Source organism: Salmo salar, chromosome 22 (assembly GCF_965601325.2).
Source record: "Salmo salar chromosome 22, fSalSal1, whole genome shotgun sequence".
NCBI lineage: Eukaryota > Metazoa > Chordata > Actinopteri > Salmoniformes > Salmonidae > Salmo > Salmo salar.
In genome coordinates this window covers 37,410,490-37,434,595 of record NC_138312.1, presented here as the reverse complement: position 1 = coordinate 37,434,595, position 24,106 = coordinate 37,410,490, and the positions used below count along the sequence as shown (strand labels likewise).

The 24,106-nt window shown below is 44.4% G+C and overlaps 1 protein-coding gene across 1 annotated transcript; it reads left to right on the top strand.

Annotated features, from left to right (window-relative positions):
• Positions 1 to 2,626: 2,626 nt before the first annotated feature.
• On the top strand, positions 2,627 to 9,218 carry sox12 (SRY-box transcription factor 12). Its single transcript, XM_014167383.3, has 2 exons — positions 2,627 to 2,988; positions 3,558 to 9,218. The coding sequence occupies exon 2, from the start codon at positions 3,606 to 3,608 to the stop codon at positions 4,794 to 4,796; it is 1,191 nt and encodes a 396-aa protein (XP_014022858.1). The 5' UTR covers positions 2,627 to 2,988; positions 3,558 to 3,605; the 3' UTR covers positions 4,797 to 9,218.
• The last annotated feature ends 14,888 nt before the right edge of the window (positions 9,219 to 24,106 follow it).

Here is a 24,106-nt window from a genome sequence, read left to right as displayed (position 1 = left end):
GTACATGGTGGAGATAATCAGCCTCCCTTCTCGTCCCCCTCCTCGTCCAGCCAGAGAGCACCCTTTGACCTTTTCGCAAGGGAAAGCACCATTTCACCCCAAACAGATTGGGCAGAGAATCAGGTCCCTTCACATAAGCAGATCACGACCTGACATTCCTGTGACATTGGGGATGTTACAATATGATTCACGCTGCCAGGTTTACAAGGGCAATGTAGGCAACATGCTCATAGCACATCGGCTGTTTTTCATAATGGAAAGCAGTGGGCAAGCCAAGCCAACCAAACTGTTCAGCTTTCATTTAAAGAGTGGCTAAGAATAAAACAAAGCCAAAGATAATGTGAAAAAAGGCACAAATGAATGTATTCATAAGAGAAAGGTTACATGACACTGTCAGCATGTGTCTTGTGGCGTGGAAAAAGCACACTGATGCATAAATGCAGTGTCTGTGTGTTCATTAAACCACTCATGAAATAAATGTATCATACATTTGCACCGCTGAGGGAGCAATGCCAACAACAAATAAATGCACAGCTGAGAGTGAACAGCACCTTAAAAGTACATCCACTACAGCAAACGTTGCGAGGGAAAAGGACACATTTCATTCAATTTTTATGAATTCCATAGAAGGGTTCTTAACTGGAGAGCAAGCCTGGGTTGGAGACAGGAGACATTAGATTACACAGGTTAGAAAGTCATATATTTTTCAAAAGATAAAATTCTATGAATAATCATACATTTATGATTAATATGCAGTGGTGTACTAGTATTTACTTGTATAAATGATTGTTTCATGAAGGTTGGTGGGTATCAAAATGCTCACTTCATGTGAGCAATAACCATGTGTGATATGATGAGACATGTTTTTTCATCAAACTATGTGACATAAAACAGCAAAAGACCAAAGATTACCAGGCCATTATATTTGGTCTAAGAGGGGAGGGGAGGGGAGGGGGGGTAGATCCACTCTAGTCTGAAATGACAGCAGAGGATCTCTCTCTGTGCAGTTCTCTAGCAGCCCACTAATCCCTGAAAAATGATCTGTCTGTGGGTAGAATGGTGAGGGGGGGGGGCAACACACACCTCTGATGCACCCCAAGCCCCCAAGCCCCCTCCTTTCCCAGGCCTTATCTGGCAGACAGCTCCACCAGGCCTGCCCTGTGTGGGGGGTGCGAGGGCGGACTGAAGGGGGAAATAGAAAGAGAGGGGGTCCAATCCTCCAGCCTAAACCACAGCAATAATCAGCAGACATGCCTGCTCAGGGATTTAGGCAGGGCCTGAAGTAGGTCGCCCACTGATAGGGTTGTTGTCATTTTGTGAGCGGCCGTGCCAGGGCTAACGTCAGTTGTATTTGTCAAAGTGAACATGTCTGACATCCAGACACTGCGCTGGCCCAGAGACTAATGCAATGTGCTTGAGGAAGCAGATAATGAACAACCAATAATGAACAAGCAACAGAGCGAGAGATAGAGCATACCACCATGTGTTCGTTGCATTTTGCCACTTTATAAGAAGTATACTTAAGATTATTATCACTTAAAGTGCTATTTTAACACTTTTTTACAACACTTTTTTTGATGAGAGAGTGGTTTGTATTAAAGCCCCAAAATATTGAAACTTCCAAGAAAGTGCAAGGTTGCAGTTCTGTTGTTAGACTCTCCTAGCTGGCATTGATTATGCCAAGAGTATGTATTACACCAGACTGTATGTATTATCTTCGTAATGGAAGTCTCCTACTAAATACAGTTTGGGGATTTCTCAATTGGTGTATTAATGTGCTAGCTCTGTCCGGCAGAATGACCAGACACACTCCTCACAGAGTTTTAATGGTTTTGTCCACTCACATAATTGTCGTTCATTTTAATGGACCGTTTTCCAGGCTAGCAATAATGACAGAGCTGATGTCACACCAGGACATCGTGCAAAGTTTTTCATTCAGCTCAAACTTGACATTCAAATCCGTACATGCTGCATCACATTTTCTCTCGTATCCCCTCTAGGTTCCCCATGAATCAAAATGCAACAGTATCTGCGACTAAGGTTTGGTCTGTCCTTAATAATCAATTGCGTATTAATTAATCAGCTTATCTATTAATGATATTATTTATTTATTGTATTTTGCAGACACTGCTGTCACTGTACATTTTGATAGAGGAGCATACTGTACTGCAAACATATAGCATGACTTCAACTGTTTCCCCTTTGACCTTCTCCCTTGATAACCTTTTAACGCTGATAGTGTGTAGACGCATTTCAACATGCACACTTTAACCCACAAAGTGTACTGGTCAACAGATTCATAACATTGAGCACTCCATTATTTAACTGTCAGACAGACAACATCTTGCAGGAGACAGTTCAGTGCAAGGTCTCCTTCTTTAAAACTGCACTTAACATTTAAGCAATTAACATTTCAACCACCTCGCTCAGTCTCCCTGTTCTGTCACTGTGCCTGTGACTCACTGTATGGATACTTTCTGCTCTACCACACAAACGCACGCACGCACGCACGCACGCACGCACGCACGCACGCACACACACACACACACACACACACACACACACACACAGTGAGCGCGGACTGGTGGGTGGAGGGGGAGGAGTTTGTGTCAGAGGAGGTTGAGCTGTCTACTGTGAGGTTTATAGAGTAGCAGACAGGGGTGCTGTCCTACAAAGAGGGAATAGAAGAGACTCTGACAATGAACGAAAGTAGACAGTAAGAGAGAGAGACAGAAAGAGAGAGACAGAGAGAGATTGAAAGAAAGTCTGCATGCAGACAGCCTGGGACAGCTTGGCACTATAGAGAGACAGACGTTGGACTCTAGCACTCATTTCCTCTCTGCTCCACTGCAAGCCCAACTCCTTCAGCTCAACACTGCATCAGGAGAGTCAGCCCATGTGGAGAGGGAACCGGTTTCTTTTTTTCAGACACTCAGCATCTTGGTCCTGAGGCACGGAGAACTGAAGCAGAGTCCTGCAGAATTGCTGGTGAGTGTTTTAGTGTTTGTCCTAGTGGTCACATTTCCAGCCAGTGATGTGAGTGTGTTAGTCATTAAATTGTACTGAGTTATGTTGTGAGTAATGTTAGATACAGTATGTTTGAATTTTTTTAGCTCTGGGCTGGATTTGTAGAGAATTTCTTAGTTTGCACCTCTAAAAGCAGATGGGATATCTGCATCTTTTTCACTGAGTTTTAGCTATATAAGGAAACATACTGTATTGTACAGACATAGGATCTTCATTTGATCACCCTGTTGCAGGATAACTTTGTGGTGTATTTTTCCTTTACGAAAAATGGTTCAACCCCTACAAAAATGTCCATTAATTATAATCTATAGAATAATTCACATTTGCTTTTGCTGCAGGATTATTTTTGTAGTGATTATTTTTGTATTTTCTGCAGGATTATGATCTGTACTGATTATATGTAACAACTGAAAATGAATGGGGATAACATCAGTATAGATTTATGTGATATTTACAGTCCTGCTGTCAGCTGAGTGATGATACTCTTTATGGTGGTAATTATGGCTTGTCTTTTTCCTTTGGGGGGACAGGAGGAGAAAACATTGCAGTAACAACTTAGAGTGTCTGTGTGATTATGGATGACTCCAGCCTTCATTTTGAGTAGAGCGTCTTCCTCCATCATGGTACAGCAAAGGGTACACAAATACCCAGCAGTTATGGACAGTGATATGAGCCAAGAGGTTTTCTTGGGACTGGGTGCAGATGACAGGGAGGAGGTTTTTGGACTGTTGCCCTCCAACAAAGACCCCAACTGGTGCAAGACTCCCACGGGTCACATCAAGAGGCCCATGAATGCATTCATGGTCTGGTCGCAGATCGAGAGACGGAAGATCATGGAACAGTGGCCAGACATGCACAATGCAGAGATCTCCAAACGCCTAGGCAAGCGCTGGAAACTCCTCCCCGACTATGAGAAGATCCCTTTCATCAAGGAAGCGGAGAGGCTCCGGCTAAAGCACATGGCCGACTACCCCGACTACAAGTACCGTCCCCGGAAGAAGAGCAAGAGCTCCATGCCCGTGCGAGTTGGGGACAAGGTCCCCTTGAAGACAGGGAAGTCCCACCCGGGTGGTCGCGCATCCACTTCCGCAACCTCCACCGCCACCAGCAGAGGGCTCAAGGTACGAACGCCTTCCTCCAAACACAGAGCCAGCTTCGACAGCCATAAGTTCAAAGGTTACGATGAGGGCATCAGCGATGATGACACAGTGGATGTAGAGTTGGCCAATCCAATGACGAGCCAGCCAGGAGGGCAGAGGCCAGCCGTGGGCGTCTTCCATCACCAGCAGTCTGCCATGACCCCCGGTGAGCAGCAGACTCAGCTTGCAGCCCAGCTCAGAGTAAAAGTGTCGACCACCACCTCCCACCAGCCCACCTCCAAGCTGCCTGTGGGCCTCTCATCTGGGTCTCCAGTACCCCACAGCCTCCCAGAGTCTTCCCCCAGTGTGTCCTCTTCCTCGGAGCCTCTGGCTCCCCGCTCCTCCACCGGCCGCTCCTCCACCCCCACCTCCACCAGCTCCTCCTCCTTCGTGTCGTCGGCCTCCTCCGACGAGGAGCTGGACGAGGAGATTTTGCATATTATCTCCAACGCCAACTTCGACACCATGCCTATGGATTGCTCCACTCTGGACAAAGACTTTGACGCTACATTTCACACCAACTCAGGATCCCACTTCGATTTCCCTGATTACTGCACCCCGGAAGTGAATGAGATGATATCCGGGGACTTGCTGGTGCCCAGTATCTCTGACCTGGTGTTCACCTACTGAGGCCCAGCATGCCTCTACAGGATTCTGGCTTACTGGCAGAATATATACTATTCATAAAAGCCTGTGGTTTTTTGGTTATATTATAAATTGGACACTTTATTTTGTATTTTCTCAATCAAGTCCATAAGTGCTAATTCTTCACTTTCCCAGTATGCCACATCCTGAGGGTCTGGTGTACAAACAGTGAAAGGTTGCTCACGTCAAGCCTTTTATCAGAGTTCAAATATTCAGGCACAGAACAGGAGACCAGCTACAAACAGACAAGCAGACACTGAACACATATGTTCTTAGTAGAGGGATAATAGTGCTTTCAACAGTAAACTTATTCAGTATTCTTTCTTCAGTATTAACCGGAGCATGTACAGTAGCATTTCCATGTCTTTCATATGCATTTGTTGTATATGAAGCAGAATAACAACCATGTTCTGACATAATCAACCAAACTCAAGGCAGCAACTGCAGATTCAAATAAAAAAATGCATGTTATCAACAAATCATCTGTAAATAGATCATGTGAGGAATAGTCCTTATGTTGCAGCTAATAGTCCTTATGTTGCAGCTAATAGGAATCTGCAGCACTTGTCATCAGGCTTTTACAGTAGCATCAGTTAAAGCATAGGCTCTCTCCAGGAGAGAAATCTGCTGCATACTCTGTAATTAGGTAACAGCACTTTCATCGCCTTGCTAATAGTGCAGACTCCAAGACATGGAGTTTATGTAAACACAAGCCTTGTGTGTGTGCCTGATTCATTCCAGACAGTTGAGTGTGACTGTAACGGTGGTAGGTGGTTAGAGAGTGGGGCTAAGTAGTGGAGGGGGAAGAGGAGGAGTGGGTTGAGGAGTGAAAGAGGGGTTGGGGGGGTCTATGCTGGGGGTCAGGAGAGGCTTTTCATTCAGGGAGCTGTGCATCTGTCCTTGCAGGCAGCAGCCTTTGTGTCGGAGTTCAGAGTGTGAGTGTGTGTGTGCGTGTGTAAGTGTGTGTGTGTGCGTGCGTGTTTGAGCTCAACTGAGCGAGCGTCTGCCAGCCGGGGAGTGTAGGGGGGGGTAGTGTATTCAGGGGGAGATGAGGATCATGGCCATCCACACACCCACCAGCGCGGTAAAATTCATGTCATGTCTGCAGTCTGGCTGCAGCTGCCTGATCAGGGCCGATTCAGCTGTGAATGGAGGCGAAATCTGTGACTGCCAGCTGTCCCTCCATTGACTCTCTCAGGGATCGTTTTGTCTAGAGGTCCTACTGCCTCCCGTGGCTCATTCATCTGCCCTGATCTGGGGATGAGATGCACGCCACCTCTCCTCTCCTCCTATCAGCCCCTATCTTCTCTCTCTCAAATAGCCGCGAGGGGACGAGGTGACAAAGCGAGAGAATGAGCCAGAACCCCTCCCCCTCGCTCCACCACAACATGTGACCTTTCTTCTTTTCATCCCTCTATCCTCATTAATTACATCGCCTGGCTTTGGCACCGTGGCGAAAAGGACCCGTGTTATTTACTTACTCTCCACAAGCAGCTGGCGAAGAGCCAGCCTGAAAGCAGCACCAAAACCCTTCCTGCAGTTCATACCTTAGATATACTGATGTGAATCCCTCGTCAGACCGACCTTGTTGGAGCCAGCCAGCATCCTCTAACAGAGGCCGCCCCATGCGGTGCAGAGTGCCTCTGGAGCAGGCCATGGAGAGGCAGGGGACAGGGGATACATGATGGGACCATGGCGGATACGCAGGGAGTTTGTTTTCAGACCAAAATGCACCATTTGGAGTAGCGTGATAATGACTGTGTGGTACAGGGACCATGACGAGAACCGTACTGGATTTTGTGTTGTGTTCCTCCTCAGTCCCTCCCCCCAGGAAACACCTGAAGGAACCAACCCGTGTCTATGTGTGGCAGGGTTTTAGTTCCTTGTGGTGATGTCTGGAGAGAACTGCGCCATAAACTTTACAGTACAATGTCTTCATTAGCAAAAAAATGAATAAACCAGGTAACTTGTTTCTGAACTGGAAGGTGGCTTCCCTCTGAGATATCAATGGTAGGAGAAGACATATGAAGAGAGATGGTTCTACTACAACCCGAGGCCTTTAAGAGTCCATACAGCAACACTGTTTTCTTTCTTCTGTTACACATAAGTAGGAGTTCCTCAACACTACTGGAAGGATACCGTGTGAAAAGAAAATAATCCAGCAACAACATCCAACCTCCATCTAAAAGTGAACTGCAATCAAGGTTTTAGACATACTGCATGTGTCCTAGTGTTAAAAAAGTGATTGCCAGTATTTTGTACTTTTAATAGGCACCTTTTATTGGTTAGCATAGACAAAGTATGGCAAAGTTCACCATTCCTGATGAAACAGGTGAAATTACAAATGCAGATTCAGCAAAAACATGTCTTGGCTCACAAATTGAATGGGTATTTCAGCTCTTGATCATGCACATGATCTGTCTGGCTATAATATTAGCAGTCAACAAACCTAAAGTACCGTACAGTGTAAACAGACACATCCTATGGTAATGGACAAATACTGAATTCAACACCAGCAGTAAAAATTGGACTCAGGACTAAAGTAACAGCTTACTGTGGAACAACTCCTATTTCTAATGTGCTGTGTATGTCTGTGTATTAGATCATGCATCATCCCAAAAAATTGGTAGCTGCAAGAAAATTAGATACTGCTAAGTATTACCTTTTCAGATTCGATCTTTGAAAGTACAGTGTGTTTCAATCATTCAGGTGCATTTAAGTATAAATTAAATATTTATTTAATTACATTAAACAAGCAAAACATTCTTAAGCAAAATGTTCAAAGGGAACACCCTTGACCTAAACTAACCAGCGTTTTTTATTAGAATGATACTAGGCTAATTTTCTTTCTTTATTTCATATTTTAGAAAGAGAGATAGAAAACGGGCTAGACAACTCACAGATGGGCTTCAGCAAATTAGTGTCAGAGTGATAAATGAAAAAAAGATGGAGAGAAATTAAGCTGGATAAAAATACCCATCTGGTGGCACCTCCTACTCTGGGCCAGCCTTTGATGAATAGCATTCCCTGAGATGGAAATACAAGGACAAAGCAAATTTCATAGAGCTGTTGGCCCCCCTCTCCTACTGCCTCCCACATCACAAGTGGGGCACAGGAGCCCCTGCCATACTGAGCATGTCTGTCTGCCTGTCTGTCTCCAGCTACAGTGTCACGCATGTGGCTGCCACCACGGCGACAAGGGGCCCCTCAGCAGGCCCAGTCCAGGGCTATAGGGGTCAACAGGGGCCACTCTCAGCCTCAGGGTCCTAGTAGGACTTAACTTACCATTCCTTTAAACCACACAGACCTGACAACACAACAGCAGCACTGGGAGACCCGGCCTGCTGCACACAGAAGTAGCCAAAATACGACCACGATGCCTCACATTTTAGTACACATTGTTTACAAGGTTTTATGGTATTATAGACTGAGCTGAATACAGAATGTTTCCTCTGTTTTTCATCTTCACAGCAAGGGTTGTTTTGATTTATTTACAATGTCAAATAGGATTTGTAATCTATTCACCAGCACGTTTCTGGTCTTAGTTATTGCAAATTGTAACAAAACGTATTTCTGTGGTATGAAACAAACTGAATCTTGTTTATCTGAAAATATGCTTGTGTTGAACTTTGATTCCTCAACGTCATTGTAGAACAGGGGATAATGGGGGTGTTTAAATATATTTTCATGTGCTACAAATGCATTGGATCCAGCCTACACTCCAGAGTGTACTAGTCAGAACTGTCTAATCAAATATATAAGGCTCACCCCTATTCATCATATATATTGTATATTGACATACATTTTATGATCTGCGCTGATGAATGTAATTGGTCGATAAGTAGTACCAAAATTCTGACATTGCATTGATAATAGTAAAGTACAAATAGTAAACGTCTCTGAAATTGGAGTAACTGCACTTCATATAGCCTCCCATGCAACACCTTATCATTGAAAAATTGGGGGAGAACGATGGTGAAAGTCATTTAGAAATATGCATCACTACGCTAACAGAACATATTGCTAATATTGTCATATTGGAAACCCCCTCTGCTGTGTAGACTGTTTCATTCCTGCACTATTTTTTATGGATTGGTGCATAACAAACATTATGTATTTATATCAATCAGTCAATTGCTATATTGCAATATTGCTCATTTATTCTGTTTGTAAAATGGTTAAACAACTTACCATCTCGTTCATCTTAGTATCACTTTTTACCAATAATCATGTATATGTATGCTTTTTGTAGTGTGGTACATTCAGCTGTTCTGACAGCGAGTATGTGGATAGAAATAAAAGCACTTTGTTGTAAATATGTACATAGATCTGAGAGATGCCATTCTCATTTTGGATAGAGTTATCAGTGTAGTGACTCTGCATTACTGAATAAACTGTTACAGTCAACGTTGGATGTCTGTCTCAAACTCTCTGTTCCTGTCTGGGTAGAGTGGAATTTTCTGTATCAATCTGGAGAGGGAATATTCTCAACTGCCTTCTGGGGTTTTAACAGTTGGCTTCCACTGTGACAACGTCATGTGTCGGTTGTTTCACTGTGTCTGTCAGGATGCAGATGTTCTTGTGGTCAAACCTAAGGAACCTGAACATGTGCACTTATGTCATTCACTGTACATGTACACAAGATATATTCGAGGCACACACTGAAACCACTGTCACACATTGACTGAAAACCCACCACAACACATTCTCACAATCATTTTTTAACACTTAAAGTGTAGTGACTGTTATTTCAGCACAGTGAAGAAATACAAAAAAATCTTTGAGCTAGGGGTTATTCACGAATCCAACTGAGCAACAAAAATTATTCTAAAGGGGAATTATTCGGTCGACCAAATATAGTGTGCCCTTCTGAATTCCCATTTAGAATTCTAACCTGATTCTGCAGCCAGCCAGGCTTCTATAGCCAAAGGCCATGTTTGACTGCTTATGGCTGATGAGGGTGACATTTATCCCTTTTGTCACTTCAGAGACTTGCACACAAGACAGTGTGGTGAATGAAGCAGACATGCAGTGTGCATCAAGCAGACATGCAGTGTGCTCTTCACAGTTATGCCAGCTCCAGATTCAAATATGGGTTAAACAAATGGTATCAACGGCTGCTGAAATAAGGGCCAGACTGAATATTCAGCCCATTTCAGGGGTGAGTGACACTTTGTGTATTGAGAGAGAGAGAGAGAGAGAGAGAGAGAGAGGGAGAGAGAGAGAGAGAGAGAGAGAGAGAGAGAGAGAGAGAGTGTATTGTCAGAGCGCACAAGCAGCGTGCAGCAGAGTAGACGTGGTTGGTTGGGTGGAGGTTTGATGTGTGTCACGCTCTTGATTCCCTGATTCTAATAAGCTGATTTTGTGAGAGACACCTGAGAGGATTACTCAAAGGATTATGGGTAGCAGCAGCTCCCACATTAGATTAGATGCACCTCACACTCTCTCACGTTAGATTGGATGCATGTCACTCACTACCACCCCCTCCCTCCTCTCCCCTTCCTCCTCTCCCCTCCCTCCTCTCCACAACATAAACTAGTTTACCCAGGAGTCACACCATAATGTCTGACAAATAGCACTCTCCTAATGCCCTAAACACACAAATGCACAGGGATAACTGTATCTGATAACTAACTCCCAGTGCTAGGTGCCACATAGCTCTACACATGTTGTGAGTGACCTGACTCATCATTGCTCAACAAAGGTGTCGACAGGCATCCATTTTGTTTCACTACCTGGACCCTTTAACCTTCTTACAGCAGCCCACAGTGATAACTGCCCTCAAAAGTGTGTCTGCCTGGTGAAAACAGTCTCATCTGTAGAACAGCTTATTGAGTTTCACAGGGAGCTTAGGTAAGCACATAGCTGTTTTACTGGCTGAATCATTGAAAGCTTACATTTCACTAGGACCAACTACCAATGGCTCCGGCGGAATTAGCCAATAAAGGAGCATTTCTCCACCACTTTTCTCCCTGGTCAGAGAAAATGAAATGTACTGTTCTGTCCCTCCTGATGTATCTATTCTCCCCAGGAAAACACAGTCCTAATAGGAAAGGAATTAGGTCCTTGTAAACTGCTGCATCAGTCCACTCAGGCCCATACCAGGATTAATTAGACCTAATTGCTGTTCTTCCAATTACGCAGTGATGAGCAAAGAGACATGATTATTGCTAGGGAGCTCTGAAGGACTGAAGGAGAGTCCTCCTGCATAGTCTGGGGAGTGGGGACGCAAGGATTGACAGTGGAACGCATTGTGTATTTGTGGGAGTTTTTGGGAGAGAGAGAGCGAGTGTGTGTGTGTGTGTGTGTGTGTGTGTGTGTGTGTGCGCGCACGCACGTGCGCACATCCAGTGTATGTGTGATCTCTGTGTATTTTTGTATGTGTGTGGTGCTCTTAAGCAGCAAGACAGCCAGACCAATGTCAAATCAAATCAAATGTTATTGGTCACATATACATTTTTAGCAGATGTTATTGTAGGTGTAGCGAAATGCTTGTGTTCCTAGCACCAACAGTGCAGTAATATCTAACAATTCTCAACAATACACACAAATCTTAAAGTAAAAGAATGGAATTAAGAAATATATAAATATTTGGACAAGCAATGTCGGAGTGGCATTGATTAAAATACTGTAGAATAGAATACAGTATATACATATGAGATGGGTAAAGCAGTATGTAAACATTATTACATTTACATTTACATTTAAGTCATTTAGCAGACGCTCTTATCCAGAGCGACTTACAAAATGGTGCATTCACCTTATGATATCCAGTGGAACAACCACTTTACAATAGTGCATCTAAATCTTTTAAGGGGGGGGTTAGAAGGATTACTTTATCCTATCCTAGGTATTCCTTAAAGAGGTGGGGTTTCAGGTGTCTCCGGAAGGTGGTGATTGACTCCGCTGTCCTGGCGTCGTGAGGGAGCTTGTTCCACCATTGGGGTGCCAGAGCAGCGAACAGTTTTGACTGGGCTGAGCGGGAACTGTGCTTCCTCAGAGGTAGGGGGGCCAGCAGGCCAGTGGTGGATGAACGCAGTGCCCTTGTTTGGGTGTAGGGCCTGATCAGAGCCTGAAGGTATGGAGGTGCCGTTCCCTTCACAGCTCCGTAGGCAATCACCATGGTCTTGTAGCGGATGCGAGCTTCAACTGGAAGCCAGTGGAGAGAGCGGAGGAGCGGGGTGACGTGAGAGAACTTGGGAAGGTTGAACACCAGACGGGCTGCGGCGTTCTGGATGAGTTGTAGGGGTTTAATGGCACAGGCAGGGAGCCCAGCCAACAGCGAGTTGCAGTAATCCAGACGGGAGATGACAAGTGCCTGGATTAGGACCTGCGCCGCTTCCTGTGTGAGGCAGGGTCGTACTCTGCGAATGTTGTAGAGCATGAACCTACAGGATCGGGTCACCGCCTTGATGTTAGTGGAGAACGACAGGGTGTTGTCCAGGATCACGCCAAGGTTCTTAGCACTCTGGGAGGAGGACACAAGGGAGTTGTCAACCGTGATGGCGAGATCATGGAACGGGCAGTCCTTCCCCGGGAGGAAGAGCAGCTCCGTCTTGCCGAGGTTCAGCTTGAGCTGGTGATCCGTCATCCACACTGATATGTCTGACAGACATGCAGAGATGCGATTCGCCGCCTGGTTATCAGAAGGGGGAAAGGAGAAGATTAATTGTGTGTCGTCTGCATAGCAATGATAGGAGAGACCATGTGAGGATATGACAGAGCCAAGTGACTTGGTGTATAGCGAGAATAGGAGAGGGCCTAGAACAGAGCCCTGGGGGACACCAGTGGTGAGAGCGCATGGTGCGGAGACAGATTCTCGCCACGCCACCTGGTAGGAGCGACCTGTCAGGTAGGACGCAATCCAAGCGTGGGCCGCGCCGGAGATGCCCAACTCGGAGAGGGTGGAGAGGAGGATCTGATGGTTCACAGTATCAAAGGCAGCAGATAGGTCTAGAAGGATGAGAGCAGAGGAGAGAGAGTTAGCTTTAGCAGTGCGGAGAGCCTCCGTGACACAGAGAAGAGCAGTCTCAGTTGAATGCCCAGTCTTGAAACCTGACTGATTAGGATCAAGAAGGTCATTCTGAGAGAGATAGCAGGAGAGCTGGCCAAGGACGGCACGTTCAAGAGTTTTGGAGAGAAAAGAAAGAAGGGATACTGGTCTGTAGTTGTTGACATCGGAGGGATCGAGTGTAGGTTTTTTCAGAAGGGGTGCAACTCTCGCTCTCTTGAAGACGGAAGGGACGTAGCCAGCGGTCAAGGATGAGTTGATGAGCGAGGTGAGGAAGGGGAGAAGGTCTCCGGAAATGGTCTGGAGAAGAGAGGAGGGGATAGGGTCAAGTGGGCAGGTTGTTGGGCGGCCGGCCGTCACAAGACGCGAGATTTCATCTGGAGAAAGAGGGGAGAAAGAGGTCAAAGCACAGGGTAGGGCAGTGTGAGCAGGACCAGCGGTGTCGTTTGACTTAGCAAACGAGGATCGGATATCGTCAACCTTCTTTTCAAAATGGTTGACGAAGTCATCCGCAGAGAGGGAGGAGGGGGGGGGGGGGGAGGAGGATTCAGGAGGGAGGAGAAGGTAGCAAAGAGCTTCCTAGGGTTAGAGGCAGATGCTTGGAATTTAGAGTGGTAGAAAGTGGCTTTAGCAGCAGAGACAGAAGAGGAGAATGTAGAGAGGAGTGAGTGAAAGGATGCCAGGTCCGCAGGGAGGCGAGTTTTCCTCCATTTCCGCTCGGCTGCCCGGAGCCTTGTTCTGTGAGCTCGTAGTGAGTCGTCGAGCCACGGAGCAGGAGGGGAGGACCGAGCTGGCCTGGAGGATAGGGTACAGAGAAAATCAAAGGATGCAGAAAGGGAGGAGAGGAGGGTTGAGGAGGCAGAATCAGGTGATAGGTTGGAGAAGGTTTGAGCAGAGGTAAGAGATGATAGGATGGAAGAGGAGAGAGTAGCGGGAGAGAGAGAGCGAGGGTTGGGACGGCGCAATACCATCCGAGTAGGGGCAGAGTGAGAAGTGTTGGATGAGAGCAAGAGGGAAAAGGATACAAGGTAGTGGTCGGAGATTTGGAGGGGAGTTGCAATGAGATTAGTGGAAGAACAGCATCTAGTAAAGATGAGGTCAAGCGTATTGCCTGCCTTGTGAGTAGGGGGGGAAGGTGAGAGGGTGAGGTCAAAAGAGGAGAGGAGTGGAAAGAAGGAGGCAGAGAGGAATGAGTCAAAGGTAGACGTGGGGAGGTTAAAGTCACCCAGAACTGTGAGAGGTGAGCCATCCTCAGGAAAGGAACTTATCAAGGCGTCAAGCTCATTGATGAACTCTCCAAGGGAACCTGGAGGGCGATAAATGATAAGGATGTTAAGCTTGAAAGGGCTGGTAACTGTGACAGCATGGAATTCAAATGAGGAGATAGACAGATGGGTCAGGGGAGAAAGAGAGAATGTCCACTTGGGAGAGATGAGGATTCCAGTGCCACCACCCCGCTGGCCAGATGCTCTCGGGGTATGCGAGAACACGTGGGCAGACGAAGAGAGAGCAGTAGGAGTAGCAGTGTTATCTGTGGTAATCCATGTTTCCGTCAGCGCCAGGAAGTCTAGGGACTGGAGGGTAGCATAGGCTGAGATGAACTCAGCCTTGTTGGCTGCAGACCGGCAGTTCCAGAGGCTGCCGGAGACCTGGAACTCCATGTGGGTCGTGCGCGCTGGGACCACCAGGTTAGAGTGGCAGCGGCCACGCGGTGTGGAGTGTTTGTATGGCCTGTGCAGAGAGGAGAGAACAGGGATAGACAGACACATAGTTGACAAGCTACAGAAGTGTTGTTTCTTGTATTATTGTCTCCTGTGTCTTTAGAGAACTGTTTCACTTTGATATCCTTTTTCTTCTGTCCTGATTTTCTCTTTCTTTTCTTCTGTTAACTAGATATTCTTTGTTATTCTTCGTTAGCTAGCTAGCTTCTTCCAAAAGAGTCCCTAGCAACTGCTTAGCAACTGGTAAACAATTCAGCTTGCTAAGATAACTACAATTTTATGAAAAATAGTTATTTTTCAAAAGCCTATTATTAAAGTGACTAGTGTTCCATTATTAAAGTGGCCAGTGATTCCATGTCTATGCATATAGGGCAGCAGCCTCTAAGGTGCAGGGTTGAGTAACCGAGTGGCACAGTGGTCTAAGGCACTGCATCTCAGTGCTAGAGACATCACTACAGACCCTGGTTTGATTCCAGGCTATATCACAACCGACCGTGATTGGGGGTCCCATAGAGCGGCGCACAATTGGCCCAGCGTCGTACGGGTTAGGGTTTGGCCGGGGTAGGACGTCATTGTAAATAAGAATTTGTTCTTAACTGACATGCCTAGTTAATTAAAGGTAAAATTAAAATAAATACAAATAAAACCAGGTGGTAGCCGGCTAGTGATGGTTATTTAACAGTCTGATTGGCTTGAGATAGAAGCTGTTTTTCGTCTCTCGGTCCCAGCTTTAATGCATCTGTACTGACCTCGCCTTCTGGATGATAACGGGGTGAACAGGCCGTGACTCGGGTGGTTGATGTCCTTGATGATCTTTTTGGCTTTCCTGGGACATCGGTTGCTGTAGCTGTCCTGGAGGGCAGGCAGTGTGCCCCCAGTGATGCGTTAGGCAGACCGCACCACCCTCATGTACCAGACAGACTACTGGGATTCTGTCTGTGCCATGGTGTGATCTCTCAGATGAGGCTGCTGAAATGGCGTCCGTCACCCCTGACCTGGGTCTGACTGCAAGTGTGATATTTCTGTACTTAATTTTCTATAAATGTGCTAAAAACTTTTCACTTTGTCGATATGGGGTATTGTGTGTAGATGGGAGAGAAAACAAGTATATTTCATCCATTCTGAATTCAGGATGTAACACAACAAAATGTGGAATAAGTAAAGGGGTATTAATACTTTCTGAAGGCACAGAATTTACTGTATCTATCTATCTCCTCCCTCCACAGGAAAGACCAGTGGAGTTTCATGTTTGTCCTTTTGGAAAAACACAAGATGCTTAAAGAGACCAGCCTACATCATATAAATCCAGTTATTCTCTGGATCTCCTCACACACATACACACACACTCCCTCAAATTAAAAACACACATTACCATGCGTTTGCCCTCTGGAGAATGCCGAGATTTGAGTGGGCCAGGAGACATTGGTGTGGACAGATTTGGACTGTCTGTCCCCTTTGGGCCAGTCTAGTGATGTAGTGACTCCAGACAGGCTGCGTTACGGTGTGGAGGGAGCCAGAGGAGGCCACACACTGCCAAAAAGGGACAGTATGGAGCCTGTAAAGAGCTGAGCAGGCCAACAGCTGGCACCCTGCCCAGTGACCAGGCAGCCAGCCGCTACACAAGAGGACAGGCCTGAAAGCCAAGACAGACATACAGCCAGACTAAGGATACATCCTAAATTGCACCATATCTCCTATGTAGTGCACTACCCTGTGGGCCCTGGTCAAAAGTAGTGTACTATATAGGGAATATGGTGCCATTTGGGGTGCAGACCAAGTCTGCTTCAGGTGCTGCTGGAGCCTAGAAGTCTATGGAATAGTCACCCTCATTCAGTATAGACAGTGGACTTAAAGGCTAATCCTGATAAGTGCACTTTGGAGAAGTGCAGACTTGGTTTATGTGCATTGCGGTTCACCAGTCCCAATTCAAGTTCACTCTTTTTAATTGCTCTGGGTATCTGCATGCTCCAATTAGATAAAGCTAGTTGGATTCAATAGAGCATGTACATACAGTACATGACAGTCACAAAACAACACATTTATCAAGAGTTGACAGTATGTTGCTACCTACGGTACTGTATAGTATCGGTAGTCCTTACTGTAAAACCTGCTTTCTCAAGCCCAGTTGCTTTGAGTTCTAGGTGTTAAAAATAGTGACAACTGCAGCATTTTTTTAAGGGCTGGCAAAATACACACCATGCATCACTGAGGTGTCTTTCGATTTTATATTGTCATGAACTGCACCAGTTCTCATTTTCTGGGAAAGCCATTTCAGAGTTGACATTTTCGTAAAGTGCTGTCTGAACATGTGTGCACAAGTGTGTGTGTGTGCCTGCGCGTGTCAAATCAAAAATCGAATCAAAGTTTATTGGTCACGTAAACAATTTAGCAGGTGTTGTAGTGGATGCAGCGAAATGTTTATGTTACTGGCTCCTAACAATGAAGTCAAATGTCAAACAGCTAAAATGTAAAGAAAAATACCAAAAAAGAAAGGCAATAAAATCAAGAACGGCGGGACAAATCCAAATAACAACCCAAACAGCACTACTGTACGTGTGTGCGGGTGCGCATATGCCTTAGATGTTGTAGTTTGTATCTTTCATGGCAGTCCTGTACATTTTGGTCAAAGTTATTGCACCACTCAAGTGGCCTGAGCCCAATTTTATGGTGATTAACAGAAACACACTTCACCCACGAATTACAACTAACCAGAACAGTCTGACCTGACTTATCCTTTAATGGCCCATGCACTTCTACACCTCATGCATTTCAATCTCTACCATCGGTGGCTGTGCAGTGTGCACGTAACGACTGGGGCTTTTCTGTAGGGCTATAGCTTACTACCCACACCATTGACTTGTTATATAAAGGGCAACAACATTTGGTGACATTTCCTCTAACTCGCCTGAGGTGCTCGCTGAAGTTGCATTGAATTGCACAGTGTGAAAAATATAGACCACATCATCGACTTGAATAAAATTATATCATTATCAGAACATATACTGTATGTCAAGGTATTACCTGGAATAGTTTTGAATTGGGGGGCAAACTGTTACGATCCAATGATTGAGATCAATGCATAGGCCTACATCTGCGGAAGCATGCAATATCCATATCCAGCTGTATGTCAGTTATGGTGAGCTCAAGCACAGATGTATAGACATCAAGACCGATGATAATGGTAAGTTTCATCCCAAATGGCACCATATTCCCTGTATCAGCGTTTCCCAAACTAGGTGTTGCGCTTGGTTCATAGCCACTAGATGAGGTTGTAATAAACAGAGCAGTTTCTGTTTTCTTCCTACAAATGTGTCTCTGTTTTGAACGGTTTAAGCTACAAAAATATTATGACCCCATCCCTGACAGATAAGACTCTCAGAAACACGTACATGTCTTCTGTTTCCCTCTACAATGTCCACAAGCCTCATTGGAACAGAGTGGACAAGACCAGGAAATAAATCAGATGAGAGGAAAAAGAAAATCATCAACGATGATCTTCTTCTCAACACAAAAGATCATACACAAAATGATTGTCTGATGATTTTCTGAACTTTCCAATCAATACCTTTTGATGCATTTCAGTCACTTCAAACCATACTGTCAAAAGTACTGTCAGACTGATTTCTAATGGACTATCATTGCCCCAATTTTAAAAGTAAACATTGGCCCTTGATTACATCACTTTTTTTTTACATGGTGGAGTTGCACAAAACTTTGGGGAACCACTTCCCTATATACTGTAGTGTGCTACTTTTGACCAGGGTCCATAGGGGGCCCATAGGGGGCCCATAGGGCTCCGGTCAGTACAATACTCTATGTAGGGAATAGGGTGCCATTGGGAAGGAAAATCACATTAGCATTTCCAGGGAGGCAGTGTAGCAGTAGCCTACATGTCTGGACATGTCTTGCATCAACAGGATAGGCACAACCAATCTGGCAACCTGCTCCTGGCTATGACCTACTTCTCTACACACTGATCTTCAGCGGTGGAAGACATTCGCCAGACACACACATAGACACGGACAAACATGACACACGCTGACACCCGCTCACCCACATGTCCACATACATACATAGTGTATACAGACACACATGATTGTAAATGCGTATCAGTCTTTTAAAAATGGAGTTAGGGGGAAAAAAAATGATAGGCCCCTATATGATATGGAATTTAAGTTGGTTGCAAATTGACTAACTGCATTTCCATTCAAAAGTCTCATATAACCACAACAATGTAAACATGAATAAACGTCACATCTCCCACTGTTCTGTGTGTGTAATGTAAACACTCAGGTGAAGAGATCGACGGCTTTAAATGAGTTCGGATGAATAGACACAGCGTGGTTGCATTCTCAGACACATGACTAAAATACAGCACAACACACAGACACACTGCTCAGCTTGGCTTTTTAACACAAACCACTGGCTGACTGTAGAGACACTCATTTAAAGCCGTCGATCTCTTCACCTGAGTGTTTACATTACACACACAGAACAGTGGGAGATGTGATGTTTATTCATGTTTACATTGTTGTGGTTATATGAGACTTTTGAATGGAAATGCAGTTAGTCAATTTGCAACCAACTTAAATTCCATATCATATAGGGGCCTATCATTTTTTTCTCCCCCTAACTCCATTTTTAAAAGACTGATACGCATTTACAATCATGTGTGTCTGTATACACTATGTATGTATGTGGACATGTGGGTGAGCGGGTGTCAGCGTGTGTCATGTTTGTCCGTGTCTATGTGTGTGTCTGGAGAATGTCTAGTGGTTAGAGTGTTGGAATAGTAACCGAAAGGTTACTGGATCGAATCTCCGAGCTGACAAGGTAAAAATCTATCGTTCTGCCCCTGAACAAGGCAGTTAACCCATTGTTCCTAGGCCGTCATTGAAAATAAGGATTTGTTCTTAACTGACTTGCTAGTTAAATAAAGGTTAAATTAAAAATAAATTTAAAAAATTTACACACACACACATTCCCACACACATCCTCCCCACCTGGATGCATCTACACCAGGGCGAGCCGGAAACCGGAAACACTCATGAGTTTGTAGGCCACTGCTTGTGTCTGAACTCACTTCAAGACAAGACGGAGAAGTTCTCTCTCTAATTACAAGCATCATGGGGTTCAGAGCCTGCCCTACTTGTCTCTTATCAAACATTACAAGACATTTACCAAAGAGTTCAGATACTGATACAGTGTTAGACCTCTTCCCTGTAAAATTTGCTGTACAATGTCTGCCCTTTTGTAAAATGGAGTTCAAAACATCCATTTAGTTCTTATTAACCTGTTGATGGTAAGGGGCAGTATTTGCATGGCCGGATAAAAAACGTACCCGATTTAATCTGGTTATTACTACTGCCCAGAAACTAGAATATGCATATAATTATTGGCTTTGGATAGAAAACACCCTAAAGTTTCTAAAACTGTTTGAATGGTGTCTGTGAGTATAACAGAACTCATATGGCAGGCAAAAACCTGAGAAGATTCTGTACAGGAAGTGCCCTCTCTGACCATTCCTTGGGCTTCTTGACTCTTTTTATTGAAAACTTAGGATCTTTGCTGTAACGTGACACTTCCTACGGCTCCCATAGGCTCTCAGAACCAGGGAAAAAGCTGAATGACGTCGAGGCAGCCCCTGGCTGAAAAACATTAGCACCTTTGGTAAGTGGTCTATCAGAGGACAATGAAACTGAGGCGCGTGCACGAGGCGACCCCATGTTTTTATTTTCTCTCTCTTTGTACTAAAACACGGTTTCCCGGTCGGAATATTGTCGCTTTTTTACGAGAAAAATGGCATAAAAATTGATTTTAAACAGCGGTTGACATGCTTCGAAGTACGGTAATGGAATATTTAGACATTTTTTGTCACGAAACGCGTCGGGCGCATCACCCTTCTTTACCCTTTCGGATAGTGTCTTGAACGCACGAACAAAACGCCGCTATTTGGATATAACTATGGATTATTTTGAACCAAACCAACATTTGTTATTGAAGTAGAAGTCCTGGGAGTGCATTCTGACGAAGAACAGCAAAGGTAATAACATTTTTCTTATAGTAAATCTGACTTTGGTGAGGGCTAAACTTGGTGGGTGTCTAAATAGCTAGCCCTGTGATGCCGGGCTATCTACTCAGAATATTACAAAATGTGCTTTCACCGAAAAGCTATTTTAAAATCGGACATAGCGAGTGCATAGAGGAGTTCTGTATCTATAATTCTTAAAATAATTGTTATGTTTTTTGTGAACGTTTATCGTGAGTAATTTAGTAAATTCACCGGAAGTTTGCGGGGGGTATGCTAGTTCTGAACGTCACATGCTAATGTAAAAAGCAGTTTTTTGATATAAATATGAACTTGATTGAAAAAAACATGCATGTATTGTATAACATAATGTCCTAGGATTGTCATCTGATGAAGATCATCAAAGGTTAGTGCTGCATTTAGCTGTGGTTTGGGTTTATGTGACATTATATGCTAGCTTGAAAAATGGGTGTCTGATTATTTCTGGCTGGGTACTCTGCTGACATAATCTAATGTTTTGCTTTCGTTGTAAAGCCTTTTTGAAATCGGACAATGTGGTTAGATTAACGAGAGTCTTGTCTTTAAAATGGTGTAAAATAGTCATATGTTTGAGAAATTGAAGTAATAGCATTTCTAAGGTATTTGAATAACGCGCCACGGGATTCCACTGGCTGTTACGTAGGTGGGACGAAATCGTCCCACTGGCCCTAGAGAGGTTAAGTCTTAAAGTTTGGGAGTCAAAGGGAAGGACACAGAAGTAGTTTTAGCAGGCCTCCTCATCCTGATCCTCCTCCTCCTCCTCCACTACCACGCCTCCTGTGGATGTTATTTCTACTTTGCTCAAATGAATTTGCCTTTAATCCTGTGTATGCCAGTGGATTTACCCACTTCTCCCTGGGTTTACATGGAACTTTAAAAGTTTCTTCAAGTGCAGTCGCAAAAACCATCAAGCGCTATGATGAAACTGGATCTCATGAGGACCTTCACAGGAAAGGAAGACCCAGAGTCACCTCTGCTGCAGAAGATAAGTTCATAAGAGTTTCCAGCCTCAGAAATTGCAGCCAAAATAAATGCTTCACAGAGTTCAAGTAACAGACACATCTCAACATCAACTATTCAGAGGAGACAGCGTGAATTAGGCTTTCATGGTCAAATTGCTTCAAAGAAACCACTACTAAAGGACACCAATAAGAAGAAGAGACTTGCTTGGGCCAAGAAACATGAGCAATGGACCTTGGTCTGATGAGTACAAATCCACCTTGGTCTGATGAGTCCAAATCTGACATTTTTGGTTCCAACCTCTGGGTCTTTGTGTGACACAGAGTAGGTGAACAGATGATCTCCAAATGTGTGGTTCCCACACTGAAGCATGTAGGAGGAGGTGTGATGGTGTGGGGGTGCTTTGCTGGTGACACTGTCAGTGATTTATTTAGAATTCAAAGCACACTTAACCAGCATGGCTACCACAGCATGCTGCAGCAATATGCCATCCCATCTGGTTTGCGCTTAGTGGGACTATCATTTGTTTTTCAACAGGACAATGACCCAACACACCTCCAGGCTGTGTAAGGGCTATTTGACCAAGAAGGAGAGTGACGGAGTGCTGCATCAGATGACCTGGCCTCCACAATCACCTGACCTCAACCCAACTGAGATAGTTCGGGATGAGTTAGACCGCAGAGTAAAGGAAAAGCAGCCAACAAGTGCTCAGCATATGTGGGAACTCCTTCAAGACTGTTGGAAAAGCATTCCAGGCGAAGCTGGTTGAGAGCATGCATAGAGTGTGCAAAGCTGTCATCAAGGAAAAGGGTGGTGTCACAACTTCCGCCGAAGTCAGTCCCTGTCCTTGTTCGGGCGGCGTTCGGCGGTCGACGTCACCGGCTTTCTAGCCATCGCCGATCCACTTTTCATTTTCCATTTGTTTTGTTTTGTCTTTGTTTTACACACCTGGTTTCAATCCCCCAATTACTTGTTCATTATTTAACCCTCTGTTCCCCCATGGTTGTTTGTGAGTGATTGTTTGTCTTGTATACGGTCCGTTATTGTGGGATCGGAATATTGTGTTGTATTTGTGAATACTTAAGTAAATACGTTGATTACTCATATCTGCTGTCCTGAGCCTGACTCGCTACACCAGCTACACACAGGCCCGATTACAAGTGGCTATTTGAAGAATCTCAAATAAAAAATATATTTTGATTTGTTTAACACTTTTTTGGTTACTACATGATTCCATATGTGTTATTTCATAACTTACTGTACTGTATACATTTGTGCTTAAGATAATAATTTGATTGTCCAACTGGGATATAGTAGGCCTAAATTATGAATGGTTGACAAAATGTTGACATTATGGTCTATTACTGTACAATCGTTTACCATAAACAGTTTGACATTTTTGATTTATTCTACAATGTAGAAAATAGTAAAAATAAAGAAAAACCCTTGAATGAGTAGATGTGTCCAAACTTTTGACTGCTACTGTATATAAACTGCTTCCCTCGTTTACCTTCTTGTATGGACTTGGTGTGGGTTTATCAGCAGGGTTTCTATAGATTTAGTGGGAAAAGACAGATTAACCTCAATACATCCCAACACATTAAAGCCTTTAAAACAACCACTGTTACATCCACGTGTTATACCGTGAAAGCAGCGCACCCATGTATTACCACCGCAATTTAGCTAGATGCGCTTTTTCTTTTTCTAAAACATTTCCAACATACTGGAAGTGAATTCCATTGTAAATAGGCCATCATTGTAAATAAGAATTTGTTCCTAGTTAAATAAAGGTAGAAAAAAATAGGGATTGTGTTTTTGGTGGTTTGATAGATCATTTTTATTGGGATGAACAATACCACATGCTGGTCTTGTAAGGTTCTGTATTTATTTTCTTAGTCAACCTTGTGTTCTGTTTTGTTGTGTTCTTGAATGTAGCCCTGTTTCTTTGTGTTCTTGAATGTAGCCCTGTCTTTCATTTTTGTTCATTGATTTCACCTGTGTTAGTTACTCACCTGGTCTCATCAGCTCCTTATTTAGTTCAGTTCATTCTGTTTGTGCTTTTGTGAGGTATTGTTAATTTTGATTCTACTAAGCCTTTTCCTAGCTCGTTTGTGAGACCCAGTTATAGCCTTCAGTCCTAGTCTTGATTCACTTGCCTGTTTGCCTACCTGTGTATGACCATTGTCTGCCTGTGACCATGATTCCTGCATTCTGCGAAGGCAAAATAAACACCTGCTGCACTCTGTGCGTGAATCTACACCTTTTTCTCCCTGAGTATTCATTACAGAATACCTCACCTAAAAATGGAATGGATTCAGCGGAGCTACAGCGGTGCCTAAACCAGCAAGAGGAGCATATGGAGGAAATCTGCCATCTTCTCCACCAGCCTATGCCTACCCCTCTGATGCCAGGTATCGTAACCCATAGCCCTCCTTCATTCATATCCATGCCTGGAAAATATGACGGTTCATCTGGGAAATGTCAGGGATTTCTGATGCAATGCAGCAAATGCATTGAGCACAACCCCACTAACTTC